The 17,474-nt window shown below is 59.0% G+C and overlaps 1 protein-coding gene across 4 annotated transcripts in view; it reads right to left on the reverse strand.

Annotated features, from left to right (window-relative positions):
* The window catches only part of LOC116953190 (rab GTPase-activating protein 1-like), a 182,053-nt gene that overhangs the window by 121,805 nt on the left and 42,774 nt on the right, over positions 1 to 17,474 (reverse strand). For all 4 annotated transcript variants that reach the window (XM_076074800.1, XM_076074802.1, XM_076074801.1 and 1 more), the window contains exons 9-12: positions 16,660 to 16,762; positions 14,600 to 14,766; positions 10,720 to 10,993; positions 6,435 to 6,528 (exon numbers count right to left, since the gene is read on the reverse strand). In XM_076074800.1, coding sequence (XP_075930915.1) covers positions 6,435 to 6,528; positions 10,720 to 10,993; positions 14,600 to 14,766; positions 16,660 to 16,762 — 638 coding nt within the window. The remainder of the gene's footprint in view (positions 1 to 6,434; positions 6,529 to 10,719; positions 10,994 to 14,599; positions 14,767 to 16,659; positions 16,763 to 17,474) is intronic.

Consider the following 17,474-nt stretch of genomic DNA (forward strand, 5'->3'; position numbering starts at 1 on the left):
TAGACTCATCACTGTCCATAGACTCAGCACTGCACCATAGACTCAGCACTGCCCCATAGACTCAGCACTGCCCCATAGACTCAACACTGCCCATAGGCTCAGCACTGCCCATAGACTCAGCACTGTCCATAGACTCAGCACTGCCCATAGACTCAGTACTGTCCATAGACTCAACACTGCCCATAGACTCAGCACTGTACCATAGACTCAGCACTGTCCATAGACTCAGCACTGCACCATAGACTCAGCACTGCCCAGAGGCTCAGCACTGCCCATAGACTCAGCACTGTCCATAGACTCAGCACTGCCCATAGACTCAACACTGCCCATAGACTCAACACTGCCCATAGACTCAGCACTGCCCATAGACTCAGCACTGCACCATAGACTCAGCACTGCCCATAGACTCAGCACTGCACGAAAAACTCAGCACTGTCCATAGACTCAGCACTGTACCATAGACTCAGCACTGCACCATAGACTCAGCACTGTCCATAGACTCAGCACTGTCCATAGACTCAGCACTGCCCATAGACTCAGCACTGCACCATAGACTCAGCACTGCCCAGAGGCTCAGCACTGCCCATAGACTCAGCACTGTCCATAGACTCAACACTGCCCATAGACTCAACACTGCCCATAGACTCAGCACTGCCCATAGACTCAGCACTGCACCATAAACTCAGCACTGCCTATAGACTCAGCAGTGTACCATAGACTCAGCACTGCACCATAGACTCAGCACTGCCCATAGACTCAGCACTGCCCATAGACTCAGCACTGTACCATAGACTCAGCACTATACCATAGACTCAGCACTGCCCATAGACTCATCACTGCCCGTAGACTCAGCACTGCACCATAGACTCAACACTGCCCATAGACTCAGCACTCCCCATAGACTCAGCACTGTCCATAGACTCAGCACTGCCCATAGACTCATCACTGTCCATAGACTCAGGACCGCACCATATACTCATCACTGCCCATAGACTCAACATTGCCCAAAGACTCAGCACTGCACCATAGACTCAGCACTGCCCCATAGACTCACACTGTCCATAGACTCAGAACTGCCCCATAGACTCAACACTGCCCATAGACTCAGCACTGCACCATAGAATCAGCACTGCCCCATAGACTCAACACTGTCCATAGACTCAGCACTGCCCCATAGACTCAGCACTGTCCATAGACTCAGCACTGCACCATAGACTCAGCACTGCACCATAGACTCAGCACTGCCCATAGACTCATCACTGTCCATAGACTCAGCACTGCACCATAGACTCAGCACTGCCCCATAGACTCAACACTGCTCATAGACTCAGCACTGTCCATAGACTCAGCACTGCACCATAGACTCAGCACTGCCCCATAGACTCAACACTGCCCATAGGCTCAGCACTGCCCATAGACTCAGCACTGTCCATAGACTCAGCACTGCCCATAGACTCAGCACTGTCCATAGACTCAACACTGCCCATAGACTCAGCACTGCACCATAGACTCAGCACTGTCCATAGACTCAGCACTGCCCATAGACTCAGCACTGCCCATAGACTCAGTACTGCACCATAGACTCAACACTGCACCATAGACTCAGCACTGCCCTTAGACTCAGCACTGTCCATAGGCTCAGCACTGCCCATAGACTTAACATTGCACCATAGACTCAACACTGCACCATAGACTCAACACTTCTCATAGACTCAGCACTGCACCATAGACTCAGCACTGCCCATAGACTCAGCACTGCCCATAGACTCAGGACTGCACCATAGACTCAACATTGCACCATAGACTCAGCACTGCCCATAGACTTAGCACTGCACCGTAGACTCAGCACTGTCCATAGACTCAACACTGCCCATAGACTCACCACTGCCCATAGACTCAGCACTGTCCATAGACTCAGCACTGCACCATAGACTCAGCACTGTCCATAGACTTAGCACTGCCCATAGACTCAGCACTGCACCATAGACTCAGCACTGCCCATAGGCTCAGCACTGCCCATAGACTCAGCACTGTCCATAGACTCAACACTGCCCATAGACTCAGCACTGCCCATAGACTCAGTACCGCACCATAGACTCAACACTGCACCATAAACTCAGCACTGCCCTTAGACTCAGCACTGTGCATAGGCTCAGCACTGCCCATAGACTTAACATTGCACCATAGACTCAACACTGCACCATAGACTCAACACTTCTCATAGACTCAGCACTGCACCATAGACTCAGCACTGCCCATAGACTCAGCACTGCCCATAGACTCAGGACTGCACCATAGACTCAACATTGCACCATAGACTCAACATTGCCCATAGACTCAGCACTGCCCATAGACTCAGCACTGCCCATAGACTCAGCACTGCCCATAGACTCAGCACTGCCCATAGACTCAACACTGCCCATAGACTCAGCACTGCACCATAGACTCAGCACTGCCCATAGACTCAGCACTGCACCATAGACTCAGCACTGCCCATAGACTCAGCACTGCCCATAGACTCAGCACTGCCCATAGACTCAGTACTGCACCATAGACTCAGCACTGCACCATAGACTCAGCACTGTCCATAGACTCAGCACTGTCCATAGACTCAACACTGCCCATAGACTCAGCACTGCTCATAGACTCAGTACTGCACCATAGACTCAACACTGCACCATAAACTCAGCACTGCCCTTAGACTCAGCACTGTCCATAGGCTCAGCACTGCCCATAGACTTAACATTGCACCATAGACTCAACACTGCACCATAGACTCAACACTTCTCATAGACTCAGCACTGCACCATAGACTCAGCACTGCCCATAGACTCAGCACTGCGCATAGACTCAGGACTGCACCATAGACTCAACATTGCACCATAGACTCAACATTGCCCATAGACTCAGCACTGCCCATAGACTCAGCACTGCCCATAGACTCAGCACTGCCCATAGACTCAGCACTGTCCATAGACTCAGCACTGCACCATAGACTCAGCACTGCCCATAGACTCAGCACTGCCCATAGACTCAACACTGCCCATAGACTCAGCACTGCACCATAGACTCAGCACTGCCCATAGACTCAGCACTGCACCATAGACTCAGCACTGCCCATAGACTCAGCACTGCACATAGACTCAGCACTGCCCATAGACTCAGTACTGCACCATAGACTCAGCACTGCACCATAGACTCAGCACTGTCCATAGACTCAACACTGTCCATAGACTCAACACTGCCCATAGACTCAGCACTGCCCATAGACTCAGCAATACCCCAGTACATTAAAAGCAGTCCCCCTCCTTAACCTCTTTCTGTTCCTCTCCTAAATCCTCACCTCTTCTCCCCCCTTCCTCTTCCCTCCCCTCGCCCCTCCACTCGCCCCTCCACTCCGCCCCGTCCCTCCCCCTGTGGCCCCCTCGTGACCCCCCCTCCCCGTGCCCCCTGCTGCGGCCGCGCATTCCTCGGCCCTTGCGTTGCCCCTGCCATCTAAAGCAACTCCGTTATTGTTTAACCGCGATGAAACTCTGCCGCAGAGCGCCTTGAGCTCAGATGCTCTCTCTCTCTCTCTACATAGAAATATAAAACAAGGTAAGAAACCTGCGCAACAGGTGGACAACGCACTTCCGTCCGGGGCCACGTCACCACCCCCCCCCCCGCCTGCCCCCCCCCCCCGCTGACCTCCTCAGACCATGTAGCCGCCCCCGTGCGATCGAAGCGGGTTGGGGGGGGGGGCACGCAGGCCACCCCCCGCCCCCCCCCCCCCCCACGCGCGTCTCTACGTGCCCGGCTCGACGTCGCGAGCGATCGGGGCGCGCGTCGAGATGAATTATTAATTGGCGAGAGGCTCGTTATTGATCACACACCCGCGGTTAAACAAGACGCGACATCTGTCGGGAGCTCCCCCCCGAGGAGGATGATCCCCGTGCGTGCGTGCGTGGGTGTGCACGCGCCACTCCTCCTCACGCTCATATGTACCGATAGCGTTCACCTCCGAGACGAATTCACCCGACGGACGCTTTGCTCCGTCCGAGACGCCCGGGGGCGGGCGGGCGGGCGAGCTCCCGCGCGTCGGTGGCGGGTTCTGTTTTGATTCGTGCCTCAGCGGCTTCATTACGATGATTTATAACGACCACGTTCATCGCCGCCACAGACACCAAGTCCCAATGATCCCGTGCCCCCCCCCCCCCCCCCCTCTGGGACCGACGCCGCCGCCGCTCGTCGCCACGTCGTCGAATTCGCTCCGCCCGGGACACGCGACAACGCCGACAAACGGAGTGGCACGAAGCGGTCTTTCGGAATAACATCTTTGAAAGAAAGAACTTTGTGGCTCATTGGATTCCTCCGGCACAAATACATTATTCTGATTCGCTATGAACGGCTCCTCATTCGGGAGCTGGATGTGGCACAACTCCTGGATTTCACATTCCTCCCCGCCTCGGAGACACCGGCGGTGGAACCGTTACCCGCAATCAGAACGTCACCAGCAGGCCGATGGTGCGTGCGTCTCCTGCGTGTATGGAACTATAAAAGGCACCAGCCACAGAAGTGCGATTGTGGTCATGCAAACCAAACTATGGACCACAGAAAAAAGATCCCCCCGTTGTAGCCTTAACAGACTGCAGGAGCAAGTGCTGTGTGTAAGTCGATGGATCTCTCCGAGTGAGTCTATGGATCTCTGTGTAAGTCTATAGATCTCTATGCGTGAGTCTATGGATCTCTATGGGTGAATCTATGGATCTCTATGCGTGAGTCTATGGATCTTTATGCGTAAGTCTATGGATCTTTATGCGTAAGTCAAGGGATCTTTATGTATGAGTCTATGGCTCTCTATGCGTGAGTCCACAGAGCTCTGTGTAAGTCTATGGATGTCTATGTGCGAGTCTATGGATCTCTGCGTAAGTCCATGGGTCTCTACGCTTGAGCCTGTGGATCTCTGTGTGAGCTTTTTGCATCGCTGACCAACGCAATCCGAATGGCGAGCGCAAATACAAAGGAAACACCGACATCTGTGGGCGACGCCCGGAGACCGAGATCGCTGTTCGCTGCTGTTGATGCCATTATCAATTCGCCGTTTGACGCTCCAGACGTCGAACCAGCGCGGTTCACGAGAGGCAGACGATCGGCCAGGGCACTTCGAGCCGTCCACTCACGAGACCGAGGGAGGGATGACGGAGCGGTCTCGGCGGGCCGCGTCGTCCCGGTTATAAATGAAGTCCGCGATGATCCCTTTGGATTTGAAGCTCAGGACGTCGGCGGATCGGGCTCATTGCTCACCGACACGGCCGCGGCGGCCGCCCCACCGCCCCACGCACCACCCCCCACCCCCCGAGACTCCGTGCGCCACCACCCCCGCCACCCCCGAGGCGACGAGTCAATTCAGAATCGATGACGGTGACACGGAGAGATATTCCGCTCGCGTCAGGGCACGCGTGCCGCGCACCGTCCGCTCCGCTAGCGCGCGCCGGCAGCGGCACACGCGCACACACAAAGGCAAAGGTGCCCCGTGTAGCCTTTGACAGGCTGTCGGGGCAAGTGCTGCCGGTGTGCACATGCGTACACGCGCACACACACAATCACAAAGTAATGATCTCCGTGTAGCCTTGAACAGGCTACACGGGGGCAAGCGTTGTTAGCACCACGCCTGGTGCTCATTTGAGGCCGAGTCGACCTCGGGGAGGCGCATGAACGATTCAGACAATCGTCACCGGTGTTGGTCGCGAGCGGGAATCAGACTCGGGTCGCCGGGTTTGGTTTGAAGGCGTTGGGGGGGGCCCCACACCCCCTCCCCCCCCCCCCCCCCCCCCCCCACTGCGAACGGCCCTGGCTGACGCTGCGGCCTGGGAAGAGAGGCGTTCATCCAGCAGCGGATCGAGCGCGGCCGCCGAGGATTTGTTGGGACGCGGCCGCGCAGCAAAATTTTGCACAGTCGCCCGCCCCCCCCCCCGCCCCACGTAGCCACCTGTGAACCTTCAACCCCGACGCCGGAGCACTTAGCGAGCGCCGTTTAACCCTCGCGCCCCGACCCCCGACCTCTGCCAGACGCACCGGCGACCTACCGGGGACCGCCAAAATCGAGCGACGACGATGCCGGCTAACTCGGCCTGACGCGGCGTCACAAGTCGTCGCTCTCGCCACCCGCGAGAGATTGATTGGCGGGTGGCGGGCGGTCGGGGGGGGGGAGCGAGCGGCGGGGGGGGGGCGGGGGGGGTGGTGGAAGCGGAGAGTTCGATCCCTGGCCCGGGGCGGCGGCCTCGCGTCCCACCGTGTCTCATCGGGGGCCGATGGTCCAACGCGGCCGAGTGCTCGCCAGACGCCGCGACGCCGTCCCTCTCCCGCTCGGGAACGCCGTTCGTTGCTACAACGCCGCGTCCGAGCGGGCGACCGCGTGCACGCGTGTCCGCGCGCGTTCGTGCCCGAGCGCGTACCACTTGGCGAGCAGGTCGGACCAGGCCTCGAGTAGCTTCTGCGCGCACTCACGGGACACGTCGCCCGAGCCACTCAGCAGGGGCTCGTCGTTGTCTGTGGGACGACAATGGAGGAGGGAGAGGAGCAGGTGAGCGCCAGATCCGGCGGGAGGCCGCCTCTCGCCAGCGCAGGCCAGTCACGCGGTTTTAAAAGCCGATACGCCGGGCGGCTCTTTGTGAGTCCGCGCATCTCTATGCGAGTCTATGGGTCTCGGTGTGAGTCTACGGGTCTCTGTGTGAGTGTATGGGTCTCGATGTGAGTCTATGGGTCTCGATGTGAGTCTATGGGTGTCGATGCAATTCATCAGCTGAGACCGCCAACTCACCACACCCGAAACCCCAGTGTCACCGCTGTGGTTGGGGCTGCAACCCGGAGTAGAACCCCGAGGCTCTCGGCGCCTCCGACCCCCGAGCCACCCGGCCCCACCACCGGATCCCAACCACCTTCAGAAGCGTCCCGGCACGGACTCCAACCGTGAACGGCGCCGCTCGGCAGGGTCGCGTGCCGAGCGCCACGGACGCGGTCGGCGAGCGAAACTAAACTAAAACTTTATTTTTTATTTTGCCAGCTAACGCCCACTGGGAGCTCGATCTCAGGCGCGCTCGGGATCCTCTACGAGGGCCCTCGAGGGTCAGAATGGCGAGCGGCTTGAGAGCGCGTGAGCAAGGGTGAGTGAGGGTGAGCGTGTTCAGGGTGAGCGCGGTCAGGGTGAGTGTGATCAGGGTGAGCGAGGGTGAGTGAGGGTGAGCGTGGTCAGGGTGAGTGTGATCAGGGTGAGCGAGGGTGAGTGAGGGTGAGCGTGTTCAGGGTGAGCGCGGTCAGGGTGAGTGTGATCAGGGTGAGCGAGGGTGAGTGAGGGTGAGCGTGGTCAGGGTGAGTGAGGGTGAGCAAGGGTGAGCGAGGGTGAGTGGGCTCAGGGTGAGTGTGGTCAGGGTGAGTGTGGTCAGGGTGAGCGAGGGTGAGTGAGGACAGGGCGAGTGTTGGAACTGGCCGTGGTGCCCAGGTCACTATCATCGCACCCCCAATGGCTTCCTCAAAACTCACGGTCACCGTGTTCGAACACGAACAGTCCGATCACTACCCCACCGACTCCCCCCCCCCCCTCAACACCTACTAATCACCCACCCCCAACACCCCACCCCCACCCCCCGCCCTCCCCCCACCATTGCTACCCAATTAGCTCAGCGGTCCCAGGCGAGTGCGTGCGGCACGCCTGCCGGCACACGTCACCGTCGTCATTAATTTCTGAACGTTCCACGGGGGGGGGGGGTCGCTTGGTGGAGCGGCACAGCCGTCCACGTGACCGGCTACGGCCGCGGCTACAGAGGGGGGGGGATACTGGACGTGGTGTGCCGTGTTCGGCGCACCGGCACACACCGAACATGACACACACGTTGGGGTTGCCGGTGACTGGGCTGAGGCCATCAACTCACTGCACTTGAGAACCCGGTTTGATCACAACCCAGACTATATGAGTAAATGGGTCTCTATGATAAGTCTATGGATCTCTGTGTGTAAGTCTATGGGTCTCGACGTGTAAGTCTATGGATCTCTATGCGTGAGTCGATGGATCTCTGTGTAATTATATGGGTCTCTATGTAAGTCAGTGGGTCTCTATGTAAGTCAATGGGTCTCTATGTGAGTCTATGGGTATCTGTGTAAGCCTATGGGCCTCTATGTAAGCCAATGGGTCTCTGTGTAAGTCAATGGGTCTCTATGTGAGTTTATGGGTATCTGTGTACGTCTTTGGGCATCTATGTGAGCCTAAATACAAAACCACTTTAAGAGGAGGCTTTCACGACCAATCTCAACCACAATAGAGGTTTTTTTTGGGGGTTACATCGCGTAAATGTATAAATGTGTCGTTAAACCCGCCACCACCCCACACAGCCAACTAGTAATGTTTGTCACGTAAACGGAACGTGCCAATTCGTCACTAGCACAGCACACCGGTCGTGTATTGGGGAGCCAAGCCACAACATTTACAATCTGAACACGACGTAACGCCGGCAAATTAGACCAGCTTCGTTCGATTACTGGCGAAACGTCGTACTCTGGTCGTAAATGCCGTGGACTTTGCTCCCCAACACGCGACCCGAAAACAAAACCTCTCTTGCGGAAAATACAAAAGCCGTTCTCGCGCCAAACCCCCGGCACTGCGGCAGCGTTGGCGGCCTCGGAGCGAGAAATCAACGCCAACCACGACCCTCCGCCGGGGGGTGCGGCACTCGCGGGTAATTACCCACCGCCCCCGACTCTCCCCCCCATCACCCCCCCCCCCCCCCCGCCATCCCCATCACGCCCACGCACACCGCCGCGTGGTTCAATTAGCGGCGACACCGGCGCATCGCTCACCGGGCGGTCGCTCGCTCGGTGCCGCCGGTCGAACGATCGGAGCGGCGCGCGTTTAATCTTTAGTGGGGCGGGGGGAGCCCGTGGGGGTCCAGGATCGTTGCCGTCGTAGCGGTGAGCTGGGGGGGGGGGGGGGGGGGGTGGGGGTTGGGTTCGGTCCTCGGAGGCCGCGGATTTTGTTTGGGGGTCTCGGGTGGGACGGTGACGGGGCCACGAAGCCGGCACCGGTACGCGTGACTCGCTTCGACGACGACGGCGACGATGACGACACGCGGGTCACGTGACGTCGCCAAGCGTCAATGGAACGTGGGTGCGGTGGCGTAGCAGTTCGCGCTGCGCCGTGAACCCGGCGAGCCGAGTTCGATTCCCGCTCACGGCCAACCACGAACCGGCTCTGGGGACTCCGCTAGGTGGACTCCAGCCTCATACGAGTACCTGGTATACTGTGTGTAAACATCACCGGCGGGAAGACAAAGGCGGCCGGGTGTGGTGCTGGCCACCCACCCCCTCGTGTGCCGCTCGCCAACAGCACTTGCCCCAACAGTCTGTTTAGGCTATGCGGGGGATCTTTGCCTTTGACGTCGCCACCACGTCGCCGCCGCCGCGTGTGCCAGGCTAGGTTGCACGTCGAGGCCGAAAGCGAAACTGCTGCTGGCGGACGGGCGGGAGTCACAACACAGTCCCATTGTGTGCTGCCCGCTGTGCCAAAGCCAGAGGCTACCCCACGCGGCCTTTATCAGACTGCCGGGGCAAGCACTGCGAAGCGAGTAGCCACGCCTGCGAAGGCCGGCACGGCGCACACGACGGGCTGGGAGGCCAGCACCACGCCCGGCCGCCTTTCTCTCCCCGGCGATGATGGTTTTTACACACCGCGCTAGCAGAGTTGTCGAGCGGTACGGTTTACCCCATATTCTTGTACGGGGAAATGTAGTTTTCGGGTCCATACGGCGCACAGCCGTTTCAATGCGGGGCAACAACAATGGTTCGTCTGTTTGTGGTGTTTCTCCCTTTGTAGGATGAACCTTAAGATTTATAAGGGCACGGGGTGACCAATAGGGTCTGAATTGGTCTGTAATAAGGTAGACAAGTGTGTACGAGGTACTCATTTAAGTTTAAGTCGATCTAGGGGAGGCCCAGGCAGTGGCTCAGAGATTCTCCACCCGTGCTGGACATGAGTGGGAATCGAACTCTAGTCGTTGTATTCATAGCGCAGTTTGCACACTCACCACTCCGCCACTGCTGCCACTCTCACCCACACTCACCCACACTCACCCACCCTCACCCACTCTCACTCACCCACACTCACCCACTCTCACCCACTCTCACTCTCACCCACTCTCACTCTCACCCACTCTAACTCACTCTCACCCACACTCACTCTCACGCACTCACCCACACTCACCCACTCTCACCCACTCTAACTCACTCTCACCCACTCACCCACACTCACCCACACTCACCCACTCTCACTCTCACCCACTCCTACTCTCACCCACACTCACTCTCACTCACCCACCCACACTCACCCACTCCAACACTCACCAACCCTCACCAACGCTCACTCACTGTCACTCTCACCCACTCACCCACTCTCACTCACTCTCACTCTCACCCACTCATCCACTCTCACTCACTCTCACTCTCACCCACTCACCCACTCCCACACTCACCAACTCTCACCAACTCTCACCAACTCTCACCCACTCCCACCCACCCACACTCACCCACTCTCACCCACTCCCACCCACCCACTCTCACCAACTCTCACCAACTCTCACCCACTCCCACCCACCCACTCTCACCCACTCCCACCCACCCACTCTCACCCACTCCCACTCACCCACTCTCACCAACTCTCGCCCACTTTCGCCCTCCCCACGCCCCGCCCCTCACCTCCGTCGTCCTCATCCTCCGTGGGGGTGGCGAACGCCGAACTCTGCGACCCCCGCGCCGACAGCGTGAGCGACGGGGACGACGGGACCCCCCCTCCGCCGCCCCCCCACACTCCCGCCAGGCCCCCCCCCGCCCCCCCCGACACGGCGGCGGCCCCCCCTCCCGTGGCGGCGGCGGCGCTGGCGCGCTGTCGCTCCGAATCGCTCGTCAGGGCAAGCAGCTCGTAGGGGCAGGCCCGGGCCTCGTCCGGCGTCGTCTCGTCCCGTGGGGGCAGCTGGGAGGGCAACGGCGGTGACGTCATCATCATCATCATCATCGTCGTCATCGCCGCCACCGGGGTCATTGGTGAAATTCATCGTCGTCGTCGTCGTCATCATTATCACCATCGCCGGGGTCATTGGTGAAATTCATCGTCGTCGTCGCCATCAGCATCACCGACCTCGTTGATGCCAGCATCATCAGCATGACTATCGTGATCGCCATCATTGTTGTAATCATCGTCGTCACGGTCATCATCATCATTACCGCGGAAGGGTTCGTTCATCGTTATGAGACCCCCCCCCCCCCCCCCCCGTGTTACAGACAGACGGACAGACGAATGGACTAATGGACAGATGGACAGACGGACAGACGGACAGACGGACGGACAGACAGGTGGATAAACAAAATCATTGCACAAACAAAATCCACTTCCCTTTGAAGCGGCCGCGGTGGTCAACCGCTGCTTCCCGCATCTCACTTCCAGCATCCCCGCTGATTGCGTCTGCGGCTCCGGCACCACTCGCTCGCCCGGAGGGCCTTCAAGCTGAGCCCGCATCTCCCTCGCATGGCCCCCCACCCCCACCACGCTCCCTCCCCACCCCCACCCCCCCATGCCCCCCCCCCCCCCACCCCTCCTCCCCAGCATTCACGCATTCATCATTCGCGGCTCGCAAGACCAAACTCCCGGCCAGCGCGAATGTTGTGTTCCCGCGCCGACTTTTCGGGGGGTCTGGTTTGCGGTTCCCGTGGTGCGCCTGTTTGGCGCGGCCGGCTCGTCGGGCAGCCGAGGGTGGCACACGCGGGGGAGGGGGAGGGCAGGGGGGCAGGGGGGCAGGGGAGGAAGGGGAGAGGCCCGGGGGGGGCCATCATCGTCTCGTAGACGGCCATCGGCCGCCTGCGAAACGGCGGGAATAAAAATCGATTCCAATTTCATGGCGAGCCGCGGAGCAGCGAGCGGAGTGCCCCCGCGAGCGCGTTCCAGCAGGCGGAGGTCGGGGTGGGGAGGGCCCAGCCACAAGACGTGGCAAAGACAAAGATCCCCCGCATAGCCTTCAACGGACCGTTGGGGGCAAGTGCCCTTAGCTTCAAATCAAGTTTGCCTTTAGGTAGCGGCACCCGTGGAGGATGATAAGGCACGCGAGGTGGGGGGGGGGGGGGGGGGCAGCACCGTGCTATGCTCGGCCGCCTTTTGTATCACCCAGTGGCGACGTTTACCACACACCGCACCAGGTACTCGTTTTGATGGCCGAGTTGATCTAGGGGAGGAAGCCCAGAACCCGTTCAGATAATCGTCACTGGTGTTGGTGTTGGCTGTGAGTGGGAATCGATCTCGGCTCTCCGCCGGGTTCGTAGTGCAGCGCGTTCACCGTCACACTACGGCTTTCCAAAGACAAAGATCCCCCGTGTAGCCTTCACAGGCTGTTGGAGCAAGTGCTGTTAGCGAGCACCTATGATGACCGGCACGGCCAACACCGCGCCCGGCCGCCTTTGTCTCCCCAGTGTCGATGTTCACACACCACACCCTGGTACTTATTTGAGGCTGAGTTGACATAGGAGAGGCCCAGTTCAGAAAATTGTCACTAGCGTTGGCCGCGAGCGGGATTCGAACTCGAGTCGTCGAGTTCGTAGTACAGCGCGCTAACCTCTACACCACCGCTCCCCACACACAGTGACACGCACGTGCACACACAGTGACACACACACACACAGTGACACACACACACACAGTGACACACACACACAGTGACACACACACACAGTGACACACACAGTGACACACACACACAGTGACACACACACACAGTGACACACACGGGCACACACAGTGACACACACACACAGTGACACACACGCACACACAAGCACACACACATTGACACACACACACAGTGACACACACGCACACACACGCACACACACATTGACACACACACACAGTGACACACACGCACACACACGCACACACACATTGACACACACACACAGTGACACACACGTGCACACAGACGCCTAATGCCAGAAACGCCATCAACGTGAGAAACAAATTCTCCCATCCACTCTCTCTCTTGCTCTCTCTCACACCCTCTCCGTCTCCCACACCCCCATCTCAATTCAAAGCCCCCTCCCCGATCCCGTACTCCCCCCCCCCTGCTCCACTCTGCCCCCCCCCCCGCTCCACTCTCTGCTCCACTCCGCTCCCCCCTCCACCACTCCAGCGGTGGAGGAGCAGCGGTGGAGGAGCAGCCTCCTCCACCGCTGTGGGGTGAGCCCTGGAGAGAGCAATTAAAATGCCCCCCCCCACCTCCCCCCCGCCTCCCCCCACACCTCCCCCCCACACCTCGCCCCCACACCTCCCCCCCACACCTCCCCCCCGCCTCCCCCCACACCTCCCCCCCACACCTCGCCCCCACACCTCCCCCCCCACCTCCCCCCCGCCTCCCCCCACACCTCCCCCCCCACTCCCCCCCCACCTCCCCCCCGCCTCCCCCCACACCTCCCCCCCCACCGCCCCCCACACCTCCCCCCCCACCTCCCCCCCACACCTCCCCACCCCCCACCTCCCCACCTCCCAACCCCCCCCCCACCCCCCCCACCCCTTCATTGCCCAGCACCTGGGCCCCTCCGGCCTCGCGTAGCGTGGGCCCCCTCTGTCCCTCGTGGGCCCTCTCTGTCCCTCGTGGGCCCTCTCTGTCCCTCGTGGGCCCCCTCTGTCCCTCGTGGGCCCCCTCTGGCCCTCGTGGCCCCCTCTGTCTCTGCGATCTTCACCAACTCTCAGGGGGGTTTGGCACTTTCGCTGACAGCAGCAGGAGGAGCGCGCGAGGGCCACCACGTCATTTGAAGCCATTGGGGGTTTTTGACAGCAGCACGACGATGACGACGACGATGACGACGATGACGATGATGATGATGACGACGACGATGACGACGACGACGATGATGACGACGATGACGATGATGACGACGATGACGACGATGACGATGATGACGACGATGATGATGATAACGATGATGACGACGACGATGACGACGATGACGATGATGACGATGACGACGACGATGACGACGATGACGATGATGACCACGATGACGACGATGACGATGATGACGACGATGACGACGACGACGACGACGATGACGATGATAACGATGATGACGACGATGATGACGACGATGACGACGATGACGACGATAACGATGATGACGACGATGATGACGACGATGACGATGATGACGACGATGACGATGATGACGACGATGACGACGATGACGATGATGACGACGATGACGATGATGACGACGACGATGACGACGATGACGACGATGACGACGATAGCGATGATGACGATGATGATGACGACGATGACGACGATGACGACGATGACGACGATGACGACGATGACGACGGGGGTTTTTTCACTCTTTGTGTGTTGTCAGTTGGGCCCGCACATCAGGGGCCAAACTAAAGGCCACCGGGGTGGGTGGGTGGGGGGGGGGGGAGGGCCGCCGGTGGTCCCCGCGGGGCCCTTGCAATGAAGAAGACGGTCACCGAGCGAGCGTGCGTGGCGAGCGGATGACCGACCGAGCGGGTGAGCGAAGTCCAACAACGGGAGAGACTCGCCTGACGCAGGTGCAGGTGGAAGGTGTCGGTGAAGGCTCGCCGGCCGAAATACCAGAACCGCTCCGTGGCCGGGAAAACGCGTGCCGGCGCCTCGAACAGGAATCGAACCGGGTCCTGCACCTCGGTGACCACCAGGTCGGCCGCCACCGTCAGGTGAGCCATCTTGTCTGCGGAGAGGCGCGGGGGAGAGGAGGGCGAGGGGCGGAGGCGGCGACGTGAAGGCGACGACCGGGTCGGCCGCCGACGCCGCGCTCACGCAGCGGCACGTGAAGGAGCAGCGGAACGAGGAGGAGGAGGAGCGGGACGTGAAGGAGGAGCAGCGGAAGGAGCGGCGGAACGAGAAGGAGGAGCGGCGGAACGAGAAGGAGGAGCGACATCTCCGTCCGCGGAACCCCCTGGGAATTAAACCGGACGTTTGACATCCGAAGACACCGGGACGTCGAATCGAGGGCCCCCTCCCAAGGCGCGGGTCTCCCCACCGCTCAAAAACGCCCTCACCCCCAAAAGCGCGGAGACCCCCCAGCCGTGTACCCTAGCCGGGGGACGGACGGCGCTCGGGGTTACAGGCGCAACCCCGCGACCGCCCTGCTCACGCCTCCGGCTGCTGCGGGTTGGAAGGTGCCTCCAACTCCACCAGAGGGAGGCCCCAGAGAGCCCCCTGTGCTCTCGCGCGGTGGCCGGTACGCGCGTCTCTGGTAGGCGGGCGGGTTCACCTGTTAATGGGTGAACATGTCAACACTGCCGGGTGAATGAAAGCGGGGGGAAGGGGTAGGGGGATGATTTAAGAAACTGACCCCCCCCCTCCCCCCCACATTATTTCAACCGATGCGTTGGGAGATGGAATCGAACCGCGGCAGGAATCCTCATCCGTCAATCTGTCTTATCTATTTGTCAGTCCACCCATCTGGCTGTCAGCCCATTGGTCCATCCGTTCGTCTGTCCTGCTGTCCATCTGTCCATCCGTCCGTCCATCCCCATCCGTCAGTCCATTTGCGTCCATCCGTTCGTCTGTCCTGTTCGTCCATCCGTACGTCCGCCCCTCCGCCCGTCCGTTCCGTGTGGCCGATTCCGCGATCATGTTGACGGTGATGATGATGACATCCGCTGGCCGGCCTCCATTTCATCTCCCGCTGACGACGTGGGGGGCAGCGTGGAGCAGCGTGGGGCAGCGGCGGGGAGCGTGGGGCAGCTAATAGGCATGGCATCACTGTCTATCCCACTTAGGCCGACGCGCCGTGGAAACGTTGTGGCAGGCGCGGCAAATGCCGAGTGCGCGTGGATTCTCACGCTCGCGCCGAGGAGCAAAGGGCGCCGATCGGAGGGGTGGAGGAGGGGGGGGGGCTATTTTCTTTTATCTCCCCATCATTTTTTAAAATTAAGTTTGACGTTGTCTTTGGTCGAGTCTTGTGCCAATGCGGCCCAAGATGGATGGATGAATGGCCTGCGCTCCCCACTCAAGTCTCTTTACCTTGGCCAGAAATGCGCTCTTTGAGAATATTGTCTGCTGATCCATCGACATTTCGTATTGATTTGCGGCTCGCAGATGGCAGTGAGGCAGGCGTTTCATCACCATCAACCAATCACAAGGGAACAGCCAATCATGCAATCACATGCATCGAGACCAATCAACCATTAGCCACCAAACAATAATTTAACAAACCCTCCGCCAACGTTGGAGCAACATCATACTAACATCGGAACGTCGCACCATCGTCGGCATAACGTCGCACCAACGTCGGCCCAACGTTGCACCAACGTCGCACCGCCGTCAGACCAAGGTCGGCCCAACGTCGCACCAACGTTTGCTCAACGTCAACCAAAATCAGACCACCTGTTAAACCACTGGACATCATATTCTTGGTTTTTTCGGTAAAGTCACGGAGAAGGGAAACAATCAGATAAAAAAAAAAAAAGCTTTACATCTCATCGGATTCCTCCAGTATAAATATCTTGATTCCGAACGTCGGTTCAACGTCGGGCACCGACAACGTCCTGTCAAAATGTCGGCTCGGCGTTGGGCGCCGCCGTAGCCGCGCCGGCGGCAGCGCGAGTGCACGTACCCTTGGCGGTCTCGTCGTTGAGGCCGTGGAAGGTGGCGAGCGTTGGGTCCCAGCGGGCGGCGATCACGTACGACTTGCTGTCCGAGCTCTTGCCCATGGACTCCTGCGGAGAACGACGCGGCGCAACGTGAGTGCAACGCAACGCAGCGCAACGTGGGGGACTCCTCGGACTTATGAACGTCCGGTTGCAATAGATGGCAGTGGATGCATGTACATCTGCAGAACGTGAAAAACCAGGGGGATCTACATAACATAAAGAACCAGTGACATCTACATCTGCAGAACGTGGAAAACCAGTGGCATCTACATCTGCAGAACTGAAGAACCAGTGGCGTCTACATCTGCAGAACATGCAGAACCAGTGGTGTCTACATCTACAGAACGTGAAGAACCAGTGACGTCTACAGCTGCATAACATGCAGAACCAGTGGCATCTACATCTGCAGAACATGCAGAACCAGTGGTGTCTACATCTGCAGAACGTGAAGAACCAGTGGCGTCTACATCTGCAGAACATGCAGAAATAGTGGTGTCTACATCTGCAGAACGTGAAGAACCAGTGGCGTCTACATCTGCAGAACATGCAGAACCAGTGGTGTCGACATCTACAGAACATGAAGAACCAGTGGCGTCTACATTTGCAAAGCTAGCCGAACCAGTGGCATCTACATCTGCAGAACATGAAGAACAAGTGGCATCTACATCTGCAGAACATGAAGAACAAGTGGCATCTACATCTGCAGAACATGAAGAACCAGTGGTGTCTACATCTGCAGAACGTGAAGAACTAGTAGCGTCTACATCTGCAGAACATG

Source organism: Petromyzon marinus, chromosome 50, assembly GCF_048934315.1.
Source record: "Petromyzon marinus isolate PM22_M1 ecotype Great Lakes invasive population chromosome 50, UKy_Petmar_22M1.pri1.0, whole genome shotgun sequence".
Classification (NCBI taxonomy): domain Eukaryota; kingdom Metazoa; phylum Chordata; class Hyperoartia; order Petromyzontiformes; family Petromyzontidae; genus Petromyzon; species Petromyzon marinus.